The sequence below is a fragment of the Anomaloglossus baeobatrachus genome, chromosome 3 (assembly GCF_048569485.1).
Source record: "Anomaloglossus baeobatrachus isolate aAnoBae1 chromosome 3, aAnoBae1.hap1, whole genome shotgun sequence".
Taxonomy (NCBI): Eukaryota; Metazoa; Chordata; class Amphibia; order Anura; family Aromobatidae; genus Anomaloglossus; species Anomaloglossus baeobatrachus.
In genome coordinates, this window is record NC_134355.1 from 286870512 (window position 1) to 286890601 (window position 20090).

The window sequence follows — 20090 nt, forward strand, 5'->3', positions numbered from 1 at the left end:
ATACAGCAGCCAAAATAATGACAAAAATTACAATGGTTTTTAATCAGCCTCGTTGATTTGCATTTTTAAGCATTTACCTTTAGTTCCTGAGTCTCATTTTCAATGCTAAACAACATTCTGTATGGTGGAGGCAGTGGGCCAGAAAGATTGACGCTCTTGACCATCTGGTTTAGCTGATCCAAGTCATCAAGAAGGAGGCCTGTACATTCATCATCGCAAACTGTGAAGAGGACAGCATAGAATATTTATCCCTAATAAACACTGAAGGCAGATGTTCAAGATTTCTGTAATAAGGTATTTAGAAATACAAAAAACAGGCTGTGAATGTTTATGGTGCTAATTCCATAATTAGCCCCTTTATGTTTGGATGGAGAAGCCTGGGTGCTGTGAATAGAAATGAATAGGTGAAAAAAGGTCATTTTTCTTTTTTACCCTTCCTGATTAAAATTTAAAAGCATTTGCCATACACCCACAAGAAAAGGCTTTACCTGGAAAAGGACCAATAAATATTCTAACCTACCACATCACTCATGTATTTACATAAATGATAAATTGAGCTCCTGAAAAACTATATAAATGCTGTGCCTAAACCAACAGCCGCTATTAGTCAAATTATTCCGTTTGCTGGAGGGATGCATGATGGAAAAAATCCACTACTTTGATTTGAATGTATAAATGCCTAAGAATTTCAATAATTAGAAGACTTTTAACGACTCATTATAATGCAGACTGCAGAGCCTTCATGATTAGTAATTATCTGTAATGGCTTCTTTGGTGTAGTACATTTTCTGTAGGTTGAATTGTTTCTGCATTACCAAATCAAAGAACATAGGGAAAAGGATCACAGAGAGTACAAGTAAAGCTTGCTAGCCGTAGCAGCAATCCACCTGAAGGACAGGGCTTTAGGGATAGGGTTAGAAAACATTAAAGGGATTGGAACAAAATAGATCTCAAAAGATGGAAAAAAGGGAAATAATTTTTCCTTTTGGAATTTTTTTTGCTTTTGTAAATCTAGTAAAACAAAGTAAGTATGGTAGTTTTAGGCTATGTGCCCATGGGACTCTGTACCCGCAGATATAGCCGCAGGTACATCTGCAGGTTTACCGCAGCTGATCCCTGGAATCCGCAGCTATCCATTGCTGCGGGATTCCAGCGAAATATCTGCGGTAAACCTGCGGACATTCATGCGGCTTACCTGCGGAAGTCCCGGCCTCTATCTCCATAGTGGAGAGGTGGAAATTCCGCATATATTTCCGCAGGTATAATTGACATGCAGTGATGTGCGGCTGTGGGACATCCGCAGCATATTCCGCAGCCGCACAAGCCGCAGCATTGATACAGCACTCCCCATGTCCCATAGGATAACATGGTGAGTGTCTGTGCTTGCCAAAACCTGCGGATTTATCTAGAAAATCCAGATAAATCCGCAGGTTTTCCACGGAAAATTTCGCGATTACAGAGTCCCGTGGGCACATAGCCTTACGTCTCATTCTACAATGCCCCTCTACAGTTAGGCCCAGTGCCCACACTGTGTAGATTTGATGTGTATTTTCAGAAATTTGCAGCAAAATCTGCATGTTCCCTGTGAAGCCAGCAAAGTCTATGAGAATTCAGAAGTGCTGTGCCACGTTGCTTATTTTTCATTTGCATATTTGGTGCAGATTTGGTGCAGAAAAAAAGAAATCTGCACCAAACACGCAAGGAAAAAATACTCAATGTGGGCACAGCACTTCTGAATTCTCATAGACTTTGCTGGCTTCACAATGGACATGCAGATTTTGCTGCAAAGTTCTGAAAATCTGCATCAAAATCCACATCAAAATACGCAGCGTGGGCACAAGGCCTTAAACTGACAAAATTTAGTTGTAAAATTGAAAAACAAATATCCACAGCTTTATCCACATTTGAATATTTTCTGTAATTTATTTTATATTTAGAAATATTAATTCATAATGAACCCATTGCATATTGTTTAATTGAAAACATCTTTGCTTACGGTGACATGAGAAGTGTAAATCCATTATATTTTTCACAGCAAACGGACAAAGATGTCATTAGAAGTGTATAGTTTTAGCATCATACTGGCATTGCTAAATGTTAGCGTGAGAAAACAGCTTACAACCAATTGAAACCTGTTGAAAGGTACTGTAATTAAGTTGTATAATAGTCCTGATATAGCTGTGTCATGTGTGTAAAATACTGGTGGAGAGTTTCTGATTATATGTTTCTATGTATAAATATTTCAACATATTTTTGATCTGCACACATTATTTTCCCACTAGTGACACACCAAACACATGCAGGATGACACAGCAATTCACACACAAGCCACACTAATACTTTACCATCATCGTAGGAACATCTTGGTAGGATTTCTGTACTGTGCTGAGCTCAACAATAGCACATTGTTGTTCACTATGAAATACTAAATTATACATTGATATATTTACAGCGAACACTAGATAAAATGAGTATGCTGATTGGGTGCATGACCTAAGTATCCCAACTCTTGAACTTTTCAAGACAGTATGTCTTTTGTGTCAATGCTTATGCACTGCTTAAACATTAGGTAGTCCACTACTTTTTTCATTCTATGCTTCGGATAATTATTCAGCAGAGGTAACAAAAAGAAAAAAAATCCTTAGGATTGGACCTCAATGTCTGTTCAGACGGGGTCCGACAGCCCACACCCCGCCAATCAGCTGTTCTTGTTACTAGTGGTGCCAACAGGCAGCTGAAAATACTCAGTTCCGATGCTGCTTGTAAACTAATAGAGGTCGCTGGTGGGAAATGCACATCCACTTCCCATTCAAATCCATAAGAGGTGGAAATGCAGTACCTGGACGTGGCCACTATCAAAAGACAGGAACTGAGCACTTCCAGCCACCTGCTGCCACCGCCAGCACTGAGAGCAGCTAATCAGCAGATGTGCCGGGTGTCGAACCTTGGTCAATCAAACATTACTGACCTCTTCTAAGGATAGCCCATCACTGGAAAACTAGGGTCAACCTCTTTAATGTCTACAAAGAATGTGCTATGTTCATCCACTTGTCACATGGCAGTAATTAAAATGTGGCAGCTATTGACCAGTAAAATGTGTGATGTCTTCCAAAAAGAGAAGTGTCAGTATTTTTTTTTTTTTTTTAAATATAGCCACTTATTTTTCTCTGACCTTTCCCAAGTGTTGGAAAAAGATAAATGGGGTCTTAGTATATATTGACTTCAGTCTGAATGTCTTTCTTTTCAAAGCAATTGTGCTAATTAGCCAAATTGAGTGACTATTTAGCACAATAACACCATACATTACTATTAAGCAGGACATACTAATGTCTTTCCTTCTCTTCTGCCCAGCTCATAGTATAAGTTTTCTGTAGTATTACAATTATGAATAATGCATAAAATTGTGTTTTAATCATCAAATAGTTGATGTGTTAGTATACGTACATGCACACACCGGACCCTCCCGCACGTGCCGGTCAGTGCAGCCACCACACTTCAATCCTGTAGCTTCAGATCTACACGTGCATTGGCCAGTGCTTGGGTGACAGATCATGGACAATGATCCGTAAGGATTACACTCACATTCCTGACAGGAGCCCCCTGGAATGCCTGGATTACCGGTATAGCCAGATGCACACCTAAAAATACAGTTTTTAGTGCACAATATATTAAAACAGTTTTTTAATACAGTAAACAAAATAAAAACAAATATGTTAAGATGAAATGCTAGGGGACATCTCAACCCCATATAACTCCTCCACCCTTGCACAATATAAGATCTTAGATGTAATATATTAACAACATATATAGACATATGGCCATTGTTATAATTAAACAGAAGGGAAGCATACTGGGGGTCATTATCGAAAGGGGGGAAGACACACTGGGGGGTCATTATTGAAATGAGGGAAGGCAAACTGGGAGAGTCATCAAACGTAGGGAAGCCAAACTAGGGAATACCATCATAAGGAGGCATAGTGGGCTGAAAATTAATTAGGCACAGAGGTGCATTATTAAAATAAGGAGGCAATGGAGTACATTATTATTGTAGGAGGTTGCAAAACTAAAAGGAGGGGTGCACTATTGTTATAAGGAGGCACAGAGGATATTATTAGCACAGGGGCTTTAAAACTACATGGAGATAAAGGTGGACAATATTACAGTACAGGGGCATAGTGAGAGCACAAGGTGAGGGCACTATAATTATGTAGGGCACTGATGGGAAATTGCTACTGTCTAGGGCACTGGTTAATGCACTATATAGTTGGCGTAGAGATGGAGGAATGGGTGCAGTGTGCTGGAAAAGCAATGTCTGTGATTTATAATCTGCAGTCATTGATGTATTAATTGGTCAAATGGATAAGAAAAGCGAAAGTGAATGACTACAATTAATGTGATTATGACTAGTGAGTCACTAAAGTCTAACATGATATGGTCACTGTATGGTGATAATATCAGTCTTAGCACAATAGTTTAATTAATGACCAGTATAGTGGTATCACTACTGTACATGCTCATAAAATATGATTATGGACTAGCAGTAGTATTTTTCTCTTGTATTGCAGTATTGATGGTAATTTTGGTGTCGAATGGCAATGATCAGTATGGCGACAATCAGTTACTGTCCGATGGTATTGGTGCTATTATATTGGCATAGTAGGTAGCATTACATAATGTTATGTGGCAGTGTTATTCGTACAATTGGTCTTGAAATAAATGTTGATTTTCTCTAATGTCAAGCAAAGTAATATTTCTACTAGAGGCCCTCATGTGAGTTAATATCAGTAAGGCTGCTATATGGGTCTGTATGCTTTCAAACACCAGGACTAAAGTTCAGTCCTAGTCTGGCCTTGCTAATAACCGCTTCAACAGGAGGGTAAGGAGAAGGAACTCCATTCAGGATATGGCTATGGGTTCCAGAGATAAGGCCTGCATCTGTCAATCATTTATGGCATCATGTGAACATGTCATAATGGTCTACAGTGGGAATATCACTTTTCAAATCTTACACATGCTAGCTTAATTGTGCTTGGCTTGTAATATCCGGGAACCAAGGATTTTCTTTGGCATGAATATGAATGATTATACTCAGAAAGAGATAAAACACTAACACGGTACAAAGATATATTTTACTTGTATCAAAATGGAGGATACCAGAATGTACCGCATCTTTATGGAACACTAACACGGTACAAAGATATATTTTACTTGTATCAAAATGGAGGATACCAGAATGTACCGCATCTTTATGGAACATTTTATCTCTACTGGCTAACACGGTACAAAGATATATTTTACTTGTATACTCAGAAATGATGTTAAGAGAAGAAATCTTCCAGAGGGTTAACTGTGTAGTGCTGTGTATTGAGCCACATACTTAACATCCACTTATCATTATTGTCTTTAATTGTTTTGCTGTTTACCTTTCACAGTACTGGCCTTCGTATCCCCGAGGACAAGCTGTACATCTGTAATCATTAGTTCCTTGCATGATGCATGTAGGGCTGAAACTAGAAAACAAGTTACAGCATTTATTGATGACATGTGAAATAGACCAGAGCACACTATAATGCATTAATAGAGGAGATAGATTATTAGGTGGAATGCACAGGAAATAAAGCGAGATCCTGAAATCTAGCATGCCACTGAACACATTATTGAAATTGCCTCTCTTCTGCCATTCTTGTAAATAAACAGAACAATTTAGAATCTTCAAAAATGATATTTAACCATGAGATCACATAGTCACTAGCCACAAAGTACTGTTCTATCATAAGTAAACTATGGCTACAATACTGTATGTACAGCATCGATGTTGATCTAAGCTTGACCAACAACATTTTTGCCATTTCAGAAGCAGTAGCCCAAATTCATAGCACAGTGATCTGCTGTCGGCCATATAAAATTATCCACAACCATTTTTTATAATCTATCAAATGGAAAGACTAAATTACTTGCCACATTTCTGCAACTCAAGAGGATAGACATACAAAATTAAAGAGCGTATAAAGTGTGAGTTTTAAAACTTTGCATGAATTACATGATCTGAGAACATTTGATTTTTTATATACTGCTTTATATTCAGAAAACTTCACTTCATTCAACCTTTCCTTGCCTAAGGTTGCAACAAATTATCCTCAGAACTATTACTTAGCAATGATAGTTATGAATAGATAGTCTTCTGTTTCACAAAGTACTGTAAACCCCATAAAACACATTATTGTCTTATTTTCTTGCTAATGTTTTGTCTTAATTGCATTGACGAAGACTGTGTTCTTCTAAGGTTTCTTTGTTATTTCCAAGTCTATTGTTATGTATATTATCAGTTTGTCAGTACATTTAAGCATTTTATCTGTATTGAAAGGTATGGCCTTCTTCTTTTGTATTTGATGATGATGCACAGATTTACTTATTCTGCTCTAAACATCTACTATTTCTAACAATAGCCTTGATATAGAAAGAGTTGATAAAAGAATTCTCCGAGGATTATTAGCAGCAGTTTTCTACAAAATTCTGTGCCTGTACTGTTATTTTTATTGTAAATGATAAGCAATCCAAGCTCCCCCTTATTTAGTACATGAATTTTAATGTTCAATATATCCGTGAATATAAAGGATGAAATAGGAGTTATTATGATGTATAGAAGTATGAATCCTTTGAACAGCAGATTTATAAGGTCCCTCTTCCGCTCCCCTCTCAGAAATGGTGGCATGGGGAAGGGGGGATGAGAGCATGATCATTCTGATATTGTATGGGGCTCTTGGATTTTCAGTGCAGATGAGCTCTCTCCTTCCCGGATTCTCCACCTTAGTGGCTATTAGTGATGAGTGAGCACTAAAATGCTTGAGTGCTCGGTATTCGAATTGAGCAAATCGGACGTGCTTGATTTGAGTAACGAGTATAATGGAAGTCAATGGGAAACTCAAGCATTTTTCCAGAAGATTCCCACTATGAGGGCTGGGGGGAAGGAAAATAACTGAGATAGATAGAAACAACACCCAAATGAAATGGGAACTGCATGGGGATGATGCCTGGACGCATCTCTGACTCCCAGGTCACTGCTGGGATCAATGTGGTTAGATTATTATGCTGTGTGCACAAGCTATATATTTATCGCCTTCTTTATACATTTTTGAGTGTAGATTTGTCACAAAGCCTGATGTCAGCAAAGTTAATGGGAATCCTGAAATGTCATGCACACATTACTTATTTGGACTTAGGGGCACTTTGCACACTGTGACATCGCAGGTGCGATGTCGGTGGGGTCAAATTGAAAATGACGCACTTCCGGCATCGCATGCGACATCGCAGTGTGTAAAGGCTGGGTGATACGATTAACGAGCGCAAAAGCGTCGTAATCGTATCATCGGTACAGCGTCGGCGTAATCCATAATTACGCTGACGCAATGGTCCGATGTTGTTCCTCGCTCCTGCGGCAGCACACATCGCTGTGTGTGAAGTCGCAGGAGCGAGGAACGTCTCCTACCGGCCTCACTGCGGCTTCCGTAGGATATGCGGAAGGAAGGAGGTGGGCAGGATGTTTACATCCTGCTCATCTCCGCCCCTCCGCTCTGATTGGCCGCCTGCCATGTGACGTCGCAGTGACGCCGCACGACCCGCCCCCTTAACAAGGAGGCGGGTCGCCGGCCACAGGGACGTCGCACGGCAGGTGAGTGTGTGTGTGAAGCTGGCGTAGCGATAACTTTCGCTACGCCAGCTATCACCACATATCGCTGCTGCGACGGGGGCGGGCACTATCGCACTCGGCATCGCAGCATCGGCCTGCGATGTCGTAGTGTGCAAAGCCCGCCTCAGAGATCTGTTACAGAAAATAATCTGTAGCATGACAATTCTTTCAGAGGTTTTGCAGCGTAACTTTACCCATTGACTTTCAATAAAGTCATTAAAAAATGCTATAAAAATGTAGGTGAAAAAGCATGCAAAACCACAAAAAAAAATGTAACAAAAATACAGGTTTTTGACTCTGCATTTTTCCTGCTAAGAGATGCAGAAATGGTCCAGAAATGTTTGCAGCCAAATACTCAAAGAGAGTACATTCCCTTACAGTTTGTCTATAGGTATACTGCAGCTACAATCTTAAAACCAAAGTCCTTTTCAGGGCTACAGATTTTCTTTTCCCTATTAATTCCAGAAAGTTTGCAGGCATATATTATATGCCTAATTTAAAATGCACAAGATATGTAGTAAGGAACATGTTGCTGATGGTGCACAGAGAGCCTGAGGTCGTTGTCCAAGTAAAGCTGTGCCTCCTGCGGGCGCACAAAAAACATGCTCACCTACAAGTCCTAGCTCCCGGCCCCATTTTGCAGTGGGGCATGGCACACTACTTTTAATATCAGAACAGTGCAGATAGGTGGTCAATTGGAAGCTAGATAATGCTTCCAGTATGTTTCCCAGCACCATTCTGTCTTCCCCACGGTCCAGTCTCGCTAGCCAAGAGTCTAGACCATGTAATCCTCACCATGATCCTACTTCCTCCAACCTTGGGAGACAAATGACTCCTGACCTGGACACTCCGAGGAGCTCTTTGCATTTCAATTTAGGATTTTTGCCTCTCACTCTTCCCATTTCAAGAGAGACATGAGGAGATTATGCGTACTGATGCCCAAATATTTGAGCAGCTACAGCCACAAGAAGACAATGGTGGGGAATAACAATAAGTGTGTCAAAAAGCAGATGATGATGAGACACCGTTGCCACCTAGTTATGTTGTTAAGTCAACATGTCAGGAGGATCAGAGTGTGGAAGCGGAAGATGAGATGGTGGATGAAGTCACTTACTCAACTTGGTCAGTATCTGTGAGTGACACCACTGCCTCTTTCCTGTGCTACGTGCTGGGTAATTTCCTGTCCTGGATGCAGGCAATGCTTCTGGCCCTACCTTGGAACACAAATGTAAATACTCAGCCACCCACTCAAAGGCCCAAACACTAAACAGGCACATTTGCAGACTGGTTGGCCTGAAAATGTTGGAGTTTAGGTTTGTGTACATTCAAGTTTTCCACAACCTTATATCGGTTGCCATCCCTTGGTACTTGGCCTCCAACCACCACTATTTGGTATAGTGTTCCTGCCTTACACCAGCACATGTCCCATAACATCACCCATGCCCTGGCCAACGCAGTTACTGGGAAGCTCTACATAACAACCAACACATGGACAAATGCTTGTGATCAGGGACGATAATTTTCTCTGACAGCACACTGGGGGAACCCTGTGGAGGCTGGGACCAAGTAGGACCTCTGGACAGCACGTGTTATCAATGCCAAGGATCTTTTGGCACTAGTTCCACTAGGGTTTCCTCCACCGCCTACACCCTATCTGTAATGCGCTTGGGTGAGGACCCACTGCGTCACATGCTGGGCTTACTGGAGGGGAGTGACAAAGTACCTACTGTGTATTCACCAGAGCCTCTGATGGTGAAATTGAACTTGACTGCTGTTAGACACCAGGTACCACTTCAGATCAGTCCTTAGACTGAGACCCTGACACAAGGGATTATGGACTCAGGTACAGACATGGAGTATCAGGCAGGACAGGATCAGGATCACAGAAAGGGTTGATACTGGTTCTCATTCACATGGGATGGCTCGTACAGATGAAAGAGGTATGAGTTCAGGTGCAGACATAACAGGTTTGGGTTCAGGTGCAAAGAGGATAGGTATGGGTTCAGGCAGGAAAGCTTCGGGTCTAGTCAAGATAGGTTTGGGCTCAGGTAGGACAGGTTCAAGGTCAGTTGAATAGAAGGTTTAAGGGACTTGACAATACAATAGCAGGTGCAAGACACACTAGATATGAAAATTGCTCAGTCACCTCCCTACAGGGAGGGTCCTTAAATAGCTAGTACCTCCCAGCCATAAGCTGAGGACACTTCTGTGCCTTGCCACTTTAAGAAATGTGAAGTGCACTGGCACGCACCATAATTGTGTGGATAGGAGACCTGCACAACGTGCGTGTGAACTGGGAGCTTGGAGCCGCAGTGGGACTAGAGCAGAAGCTGGAGGAACATGTGGTCGGCCACTGGAGTGAGTATGTCTGCGTCTCTGTCAGGAAGGAGACATGGGACAGTGCTGCAATGTCAGTATTACAATATCAACAAGGCTATCATGTGGCCTTTACTTCAAATGTTTAAAGGGTCATGTAGCCACCATCACACAAAATGTTTAGAGGGTCATCAGGCTGTCCTCGCTCTTAATTCTTAGAGGTTCATCAGGCCGCCCCCACTCTTAATTTTTAAAGGCTCATCATCATCAGGCATCTCTTGCTTTTCATTTTAGAGGCTCATCAGGTAGCAATCTCCCTTAATTTTAAGAGGCTCATCAGGCGACCCTGGCTTTTAATTTTTAGAAGATCTTTATGCAACCCTCACATAATTTTTTCCAGGATGTGTATGAGGCCTGTGGAGACACGGGGCTCAGTGGGTGCTCTCGTCCACTAAAACCCACCGCCTTTAGAAAGACAGTGTGGCTCAGGGCTCATCCCAACTGAACGCCAGCCTCCTTAACCGTGGGCGTAACACTACTCAGACAACACAGGGTGAGGGAACCACAATAATTAGACTTTATTGGATCCCCAAACAATTAACGGCACATAACACATAACCAGCAAAACACACAAATGTAACAGGCAACAGAGTCTCACCCTACTGCTGGCTCACCAGGGATTTAGAATATCCATGCTTCAGAGGTTCCAGGGCTATTTACTCCAATCCAGCAGCACCCCGCTTTTGGCGGGCACCCACCGAGAAAGAAATAATGCCAGATTTAGGAAGCTGGCTGAGGTCTGCAAAGTCTGTAACAGGTGACTGAACTGTCCCAACCTGAGTGTCCTCCTTAGGTAGTCCTGGTATGATGATACAATCCTGGCAGCCGGAGTCGAAATCCCTAGGCTGTTGATATGGTCTCCAACCGGAACCGGAGTCCCTAGATTGAAGCTATAAGATATCCTGATCCTCTAGTCAGCTCCAAAGAGCTTAGACTGGATCCATCAGCATCCATCAACCACCTGGTGGCTTAAAGAAGTCCCTTTTAGAGCCACAGCCTTCCACTTAGATACACTGCGTCCTCATCGATTGGTTGGACAAGAGAGCCTCTCCCATTGGATGAATCTCAAGCTGCAAGGACAATGTTCATCCAAATGATGTCTACAGAAAGACTGAGGGTATACATGTAGTCTGGGAGTCACCGACTAGACAATGGCTACTAAGGTAATCACATTAGCAATACACAACTACAATACAATGATTACTGGAAAAGTCTGGAGAAACAATACGTCTGGCTTTCAGTGGCCAACACAATTACATGAGTCCACAAGAGTCTTGTAAAAACAATGAGGGACTTATCCCCATCTATAAACAATCTATCATCCTGTCTGGCTGAATGTTAAGAAACTTTAACCCATGAGAGTCCATGTCGTCACATTCCTCCCCCTTCTTAATATTAGCCAGACATGATAGGCTTCCGATCATCCTTCTCCTCTTGACGGCATTGTCCTTTTTAATGGTGAGGTCAGCAACAGAGGCTCCCATCTATACACCTCCCACTGATTACCTCCCCCAAGTTGAGCAGCCATATTGTGGACAAGCACTAAGGTGGGGTCCATGAGTTGGGCCTGCACAAATCTCCCACTATCAATCCTCCCCAAGTCAATAGCCACAGTGTGGTTAGGCTTACTCACGGTTCTTGGCTCAGAAGTGGATGATGGATTTCCCGGGAATGCAAACCATCCCTGGAAAAGATGTTAGAAAGATCCACATCAGGGTCCTGCTTGGCTTGGAGGTGGGTGATGGCTGCTTCAAACTGACTGGATAGTCCTTGTCCTAGGTCATTCTCCAAAATGACTGGTGTGAGCAGGTAATTCACAAGCCCCACTTTCACTTCCCTTTGAGTGGTATCCGAAACAACAGGCTTCGTGGGGCCATCTATGAACCCCACTTCAACTTCCTCCTGGCTAGTCCCCGAAACAACAGGTGTGGGGAGGCTGTCCATAAACTCCATATGGACCTCTTCCTGGTCAGACCCCAAAGTAACTGGTGTGGGGACGGTGTCCATAAGCTCCACATCAGCCTTGCTCTGATTAGTCTCCACAATGACAGGTGTGGGGAGGCTGTTCACAAGTCTCACATCAACCTCTCCCTAGTCCTTTCCCCGAAATAACTGGTGTGGGGACGGTGTCCATAAGCTCCACATCAGCCTTGCTCTGGTCAGTCTCCACAATGACAGGTATGGGGAGGCTGTTCACAATCCCCACATCGATCACTTCCTGGTTGGTCCCCAAAATACCAGGTGTGGGGAGGCTGTCCACAAGCTCCACCTCGACCTCTCCCTGGTCGGTCCTTAGGTCCAACTGCACACATGCCAGAGGAATGTCTGAGTGCTGGCCCTCAGCCAGGGAGATGGATAATTGGGAATCTGGTACAGGGTCTTCTGGGGAAACAATAACTGGGCTTACCAGGGTAATGGAGGAACCAGTGTCTCGTAGTCCCTGGCTCTTGACCGGCTGAGCTGGTAGATGGGCTCCAAGCATGCGGCCTCGGTTTTGGAGACAATCTTTATCTATATGTGCATGGCGCCCACATGTATAACAGCACCATAGATTGGGCGAGTCACAGGCCCTGTTTGTAGTCCTTTGTTTTGGCGCAGCTTCTGCTGGGTAGCGGGACCATCCTTCTCGACCGGCTGATGTTAGCAGTACTGCAGCTGGAATCCCATAAACATATTCCAGAACATAAGCCCTCTCTTCTCTTGAGGATCTAGGCCCCAATGCATCCAACAACGCTGTGGCTTGGGCCATCTTGGACAAAGTTGATTCCCAATTGTCACTAGATTCATGATGTGGCACATAGTTTAAATCCTCTGGGTCAATATCGGCGGGAACCTCATCGTCCTCTGCATCATTCTGGGCATCCCAATGGACTAATTTCTGGATCAAGTCTGACCGAGTCTCAGCGTTCCAGTAGATAATCTTTCGCCTCTGGCACAGATCCTGTAGCATCCATTTACTGCAGCGGTCGTAACTCCTCTCTTGTCCTTGTCCCATGGCTGAGCTGGTGGGGTTGGACATGGCAGCGTCCGAAACCTGAATGCCTCCCCTATGGCCTGCTGGGTATGCTTATGTGCCTCCCTGGTTGTTGAGCCCTGGACGGTGTCCACGAACACCAGTCCGCTACAGCTCCCCTGGGTAAACCAGGCTGAGTAATATCCCACTGCTGCCACCAATTGTGGAGACACGGGGCTCAGTGGGTGCTCTCGTCCACTAAAACCCACCGCCTTTAGAAAGACAGCGTGGCTCAGGGCTCATCCCAACTGAACGCCGGCCTCCTTAACCGTGGGCGTAACACTACTCAGACAACACAGGGTGAGGGAACCACAATAATTAGACTTTATTGGATCCCCAAACAAATAACGGCACATAACACATAACCAGCAAAACACACAAATGTAACAGGCAACAGAGTCTCACCCTTCCGCTGGCTCACCAGGGATTTAGAATGTCCATGCCTCAGAGGTTCCAGGGCTATTTACTCCAATCCAGCAGCACCCCGCTTTTGGCGGGCACCCACCGAGAAAGGAATAATGCCAGATTTAGGAAGCTGGCTGAGGTCTGCAAAGTCTGTAACAGGTGACTGAACTGTCCCAACCTGAGTGTCCTCCTTAGGTAGTCCTGGTATCATGATACAATCCTGGCAGCCGTAGTCGAAATCCCTAGGCTGTGGATATGGTCTCCAACCGGAACCAGAGTCCTTATATTGAAGCCATAAGATATCCTGATCCTCTAGTCAGCTCCAAAGAGCTTAGACTGGATCCATCAGCATCCATCAACCACCTGGTGGCTTAAAGAAGTCCCTTTTATAGCCACAGCCTTCCACTTAGATACACTTCGTCCTCATCGATTGGTTGGACGAGAGCGCTTCTCCCATTGGATGAATCTCAAGCTGCATGGACAATGTTTATCCAAATGATGTCTACAGAAAGACTAAGGGTATACATGTAGTCTGGGAGTCACCGACTAGACAATGGCTACTAAGGTAATCACATTAGCAATACACAACTACAATACAATGATTACTGGAAAAGTCTGGAGAAACAATACGTCTGGCTTTCAGTGGCCAACACAATTACATGAGTCCACAAGAGTCTTGTAAAAATAATGAGGGACTTATCCCTCATCTATAAACAATCTATCATCCTGTCTGGCTGAATGTTAAGAAACTTTAACCCATGAGAGTCCATGTCGTCACAAGGCCAACTACTACAATTCTCTAACATACATAGATGAGTACCCCCAGGCGTAAAGGTTTTTCCACCCTTGCACTTAGTGCATAGGCTTTTCCAGTCTAGGAGTCCTACTCCTTAAATCAGGGAAAAAAGGTTTTCTGAGGCCCCCCTCTAAGTAGGTTTCAGGATGTATTAAAGTCCTGCCTCCTAATTTTTGGCCGCCCGTGCACAGGCTATATTAGTCTAGGAGCTCCACTACCTAATAATTTTAACATAATGTATATGAGGCCCACCTTTATGTCTAGTACAGGGTGTATTACCTTATAATTTTTGGCAGTTCTTGAATTGTTTGCAAATGCTTTGTATCAGAACCCTTTCTTCACAAATTAAACAGGATGTGTCTGACCATGTCACACACACCACATGCCCAGATAGGGTAGTAATATGTTAATATTACATTTACCTGTGACTACTAGTGTCTGAAATTTTATTTCCCCTCTACCATGTCATCTACTGTAGTTATAGGCGATGGAGAAATATGGTGAAAGATGGCCCAGCTATTAAGGAATGGAGAAGGTGTATTTTTCTCTTTTTAATGTTGCCTTGTATACAAGTCCTAATACAGGAAAAAATGCTTCCTAACATGTATTCCTGTTAAATCCATTCTATTTTAAGTTTTGTATGTTTTATTGTAAGTCTGTAAAAGTGGAGTAAGGCAATAAATCCTGCCTATATGCCTCTAATCCAAAATTATTCCTCCTTCCCCAGCTTTCCCTACACCAAATTCAGGTATGAGGGGTTTTACTAGATTGAAGTACAATAAATAGCCTTGAAAGGGGCTTTTGTTTTTAGGTTGCAGCAGCAGTATAAGTATGCAAGGACTGTAAGCCAATAAACCCTGCCTATACGCCTCTGATCTTACAAAATCCATCCTCCACCTGCTGCCCCTAAACTGAATGCTGGGAACAGCATTTTTACTAAATAAAAGATAGTATGTAGTCTTGAAAAGGACCTTTGTTATAGGTTGCAGTATCAGTACAGGTATAGAAAGACTGTAAGGCAATAAACCCTGCCTATATGCCTGCTCTAATCTAAAGGCCCAGTCACACTAAACAATTTACCAGCGATCCCAACAACGATACAACCTGATAGGGATCACTGGTAAGTTGCTAGGAGGTCGCTGGTGAGATGTCACACTAAGCAACGCTCCAGCGATCCCACCAGCAACCTGACCTGGCAGGGATAGCTGGAGCATCGCTACATGTGGAAGCATGCTGCGCTTGGTAACTAAGGTAAATATTGGGTAACCAACCCGATATTTACCTTGGTTACCACCGCTTAGCGCTGGCTCCCTGCACACCTAGCCACAGTACACATTGGGTTAATTACCCGATGTGTACTCTGCTACGTGTGCAGGCATCAGGGAGCCGGCTTCTGCGAACGCTGGTAACAACGGTAAACATCGGGTAACCAAGAAGCCCTTCCCTTGGTTACCAGCATCCGCCGCTCTCACATTGCCAGTGCCGGCTCCCTGTTCCCTGCACTCTTAGCCACAGTAAACATCAGGTTAATTACCCGATGTGTACTCCAGCTACATGTGTAGGGAGCCGGCACTGACAGCTGAGAGCGGCAGACGCTGGTAACGAAGGTAAATATCGGGTAACCAAGGGAAGGGCTTCTTTGTTACCCAATATTTACATTGGTTACCAGCGTCCGCAGAAGCCGGCTCCCTGATCACTGCACATTTAGTTGTTGCTCTGTCGCTGTCACACACAGCAATGTGTGCTTCACAGCGGGAGAGCAACAGCTAAAAAATGGTCCAGGACATTCAGCAACAACCAACGACCTCACATCAGGGGCCAGGTTGTTGCTGGATGTCACACACAGCAACATTGCTAGCAAGTTGTGCCTCAGCAGCTATGTTGCTAGCGATGTTGCTTAGTGTGACGGTACCTTAAGCTCTCCCTCCCAGATCAAATCTCGCTGAACAGCAGTATGACAATCATTGTGCCCTTGGGTCAAATATAGCACCTGATGACGCAATGCAGGCAGTCAAGCACAGTAATGCCCATAGTCACAATGACTACGGCAATCCCTACCTTCATTGGTTATCTAAAAGCCACAAAACATGTGGGGCAGGGACTTGAGCATGGCGCCTGAGCACTCACGATACTTGATTGAGTACCGAGCATGCCTGAGCACCCCGATGCTTGAGTGAGCAGTGGCACTAGTATCACTAGTGTTCACTGCAGACAGAAGAGAGATATGAGAGCAAACACACACTACTAACACCGTGTACTGTATCTTCTCAACTACTGCATTGTTAGATTCTATTTCACTAAAAATGACAGACACAATAGCAGAGAATTGTTCATTATTTTGCCAGTATAAATGCTGATACCCAGATCAATACCGTTACCATACAGACCAAAATTAGTCAATAGGGTCCATCTGGCACCGCTAGTTTCTAATATGTGATTAAACTGACATTGCCATTTGTTTATTGTATTGGACTGTTTCTATGATGGTGAAGAATAGTGGAATTTACAAACGTTTGTCCTATAAAAGTTGGCACCCTACTATATGGAGTTGTAGTCATCTAAGCCATGAGTTTATTGTGAAGCAAATTCCAACTTCACTTTCAGAATTAATTTTCTAGTTAGTATAAGGCTATGTGCCCACGCTGCAGATTTACCGCGGATTTTGCCGCGGATTTGCCGCGGAATTTCCGCGGATTTTCCGAAAATCTGCAGCAGCGGCACTTCCAAGCCATTTCAATGGCATTTTGGAAATGCTGTGTCCACGCTGCGGATTTTTCCGCGGCGGATCTGCCGCGGATTTTGATCCGGAAAAATCTGCAGCATGTCAATTATTGTTGCGGATTTTGGTGCGGATTTTGGGTATAGAATGGGGAAAAAAAAAAAAAATCCGCATCAAAATCCATGGCAAATTCGCGGTAATCCACGGTAAATCCGCGGCAAAAATAAGGTGCGGATTTGCCGCGAAAGTCGCGGATTTTCATGCAGAAAAATCCGCAGGTACATTCTACCGTGGACACATAGCCTTAGACAATTTATTTGGAGCCTGTAGAGGATTATTCCTAAGAACTAAATGACAATATTCTCTTGATTATATTGCCAAGCAGGCAGTATGGTCGCTCTCAAAATTGATAAAATGCTGTCACAAGTACTTTTAATTTGGTCCTAAAATCATCTACCAGACTCGGCAAATATGTTGTCTGTGACGGAGGGCTATGCAAAATGCTTCCCAGGCCTTTCCCCCTGTACTGGTACAGTCTGCACTGCACATTTACTCACATCCAAATTAAATCAATAGAGCCTGAATAGGTAATAAAATTACTACTTTGCAAAAATGTAAACAAATTGATCTACAACTTTCAAACTCATTATCCAACACATTTTGAACTCCGTAAAAATAGATCCAAAGCTTATAACCATATTTGAAGTGCTGAGTGCACAGGAACAAAACACTTTGGAAACTGATAGCTTGAATGTAATATGCTTGGGGAGAAGTTTATAACAGAAAATAAATAAGATTATGTTTGTATACTGTAAAGATTATGCCGTTCTTCTGATTAAGTGACTGCTTATGCATTCTGGGCACTCTTCACTTTATAGGATTATGGTTTCCACATTATAATATCAACCCACAGCATTTTAGAAACAAACAAAAAATCTGATGCCTTTTATTTTTCAATAAATATTGTACAGTAATAAAATAATGATGACCTATTGAATTTAAAGTTAAAATGAAAGCTGAGCATTAATAAATGTATTGTCAAACTGATTTACCATAAATTATTAATATTTTTAATTTATAGTATAAAGTCTTTCCCCATATCTTGAGTCCAAAGCAGACACCTGCCTTCCACTTATGTTTCCACCTTAAATGCATGGTTAATAGCTAGAAACAAATTAAAGTAGGCTGCAAAGATTTTGAAAGATATAAATAAGAAAATACATACAAAAGTTTAGTCACACATGCTTTAAAAAAATACAAGTTGTCCCTATATCTGTAAAGTCTGAAGCTACAGTATATGACATGCGTATTCCATCCGTATGCAATGCATTTTATTCCTCAGCAACTGTTACTGTACAATCATTTACAGGACCATTTACAGTTTTATATGCTACAGATTGGTATTGTATATGTAAAAATGGCATACGGATCGTCTGTGTGACATCCATTTTTTTTCTCACCCATAGACTTGCATTAGCAAGTCTTAGCCGTTTTAAGTAACCATACACAGCATGCTGTGATTTTTTTCCTCATGCTGATTACAGTATTTGTAGTTTTTATAAGTAAATGGGAGTGAGCACTTATTTTGTATATATGCACTGCACAGTATTACGTCTCCTGTCCTGTATACTGGGTGTAATCATCAGTATCTGTATAATTCTGTATATATACACTGCACAGTATTACGTCTCCTGTCCTGTCTACTGGATGTAATTCTTAGGGGTACTTCGCACACTACGACATCGCAAGCCGATGCTGCGATGCCAAGCGCGATAGTCTCCGCCCCCGTTGCAGCAGCGATATCTTGTGATTGCTGCAGTAGCGAACATTATCGCTATGGCAGCTTCACACAGACTTACCTGCCCTGCGACGTCGCTCTGGCCGGCGAACCCCCTCCTTCCTAATGGTGCGGGTCGTGCGGCGTCACAGCGATGTCACACGGCAGGCGGGCAATAGGAGCGGAGGCGAATCCCATTGTGACTAAACAATGCATATTGTATTTATCTTTTGTAAATTTTGTTTTTTATGTTATTTTACATCCTATAGTCCTTGAAAAAGGCCAAGGATTGTGGTCGAAACGTTGACTTGACTTGGAAATTTGATTCTCAGAAAATGATTCTTCGTAATCATCTTTATTAGTGTGCCGGATTTTTTATACTTAATAGGAGCAGAGGGGCGGAGATGAACTGGACGTAAACATCCCGCCCACCTTCTTCCTTCCGCATTGCAGCCGGGACGCAGGTGCTGCCTGCTGCAGTGAGGAACAATATTGTGCCGTCGCTGCTGCGAAATGATGGAATTGTCGGACCCTACATTGATCATACGATAACGACGCTTTTGCACTCATTAGTCATATGTAAAAGGATTCACATACTGCGATATCGACAGCGACGCTGTATGTGCGTCACTTTCGATTTGACCCCACCGACATCGCACCTGTGATTGTGATGTCGTAGTGTGCAAAGTACCCCTTAGTATCTGTATTATTCTGTGTATATACACTGCACAGTAGCACTTCTCCTGTCCTGTATACTGGGTGTATTTCTCAGTAACTGAATTATTCTGGACATACACTGCACAGTACCACTTCTCCTGTCCATACTGGATGTAATTCTCAATATATGTATTATTCTGTATTTATACACTACACAGTATTATATCTCCCGTTCTGTCTACTGGGTGTAATTCTTAGTATCTGTATTATTTTGTATATATACACTGCACAGTAGCACTTCTCCTTTCCTGTATACTGGGTGTAATTCTCAGTATCTGTATTATTCTGTACATACACTGCACAGTACCACTTCTCCTGTCCATACTGGATGTAATTCTCAATATATGTATTATTCTGTATTTATACACTACACAGTATTACATCTCCCGTTCTGTCTACTGGGTGTAATTCTTAGTATCTGTATTATTTTGTATATATACAATGCACAGTAGCACTTCTCCTTTCCTGTATACTGGGTGTAATTCTCAGTATCTGTATTATTCTGTACATACATTGCACAGCTGCACAGTACCACTTCTCCTGACCTGTATACTGGGTGTAATCCTCAGTATCTGTATTATTCTGTATATATACACTGCA

At 42.7% G+C, this 20090-nt stretch overlaps 1 protein-coding gene across 6 annotated transcripts in view; it reads right to left on the bottom strand.

The window, feature by feature from the left end:
- Nucleotides 1-20090, bottom strand: part of LAMA2 (laminin subunit alpha 2) — a 1231414-nt gene that overhangs the window by 286974 nt on the left and 924350 nt on the right. For 5 of the 6 annotated variants that reach the window (XM_075339908.1, XM_075339907.1, XM_075339904.1 and 2 more), the window contains 3 exons: nt 5424-5510; nt 3445-3638; nt 78-220 (listed from right to left, as the gene is read on the bottom strand). In XM_075339908.1, the coding sequence (XP_075196023.1) occupies nt 78-220; nt 3445-3638; nt 5424-5510 (424 nt within the window). The remainder of the gene's footprint in view (nt 1-77; nt 221-3444; nt 3639-5423; nt 5511-20090) is intronic. The other variant, XM_075339906.1, reaches the window with a different exon arrangement.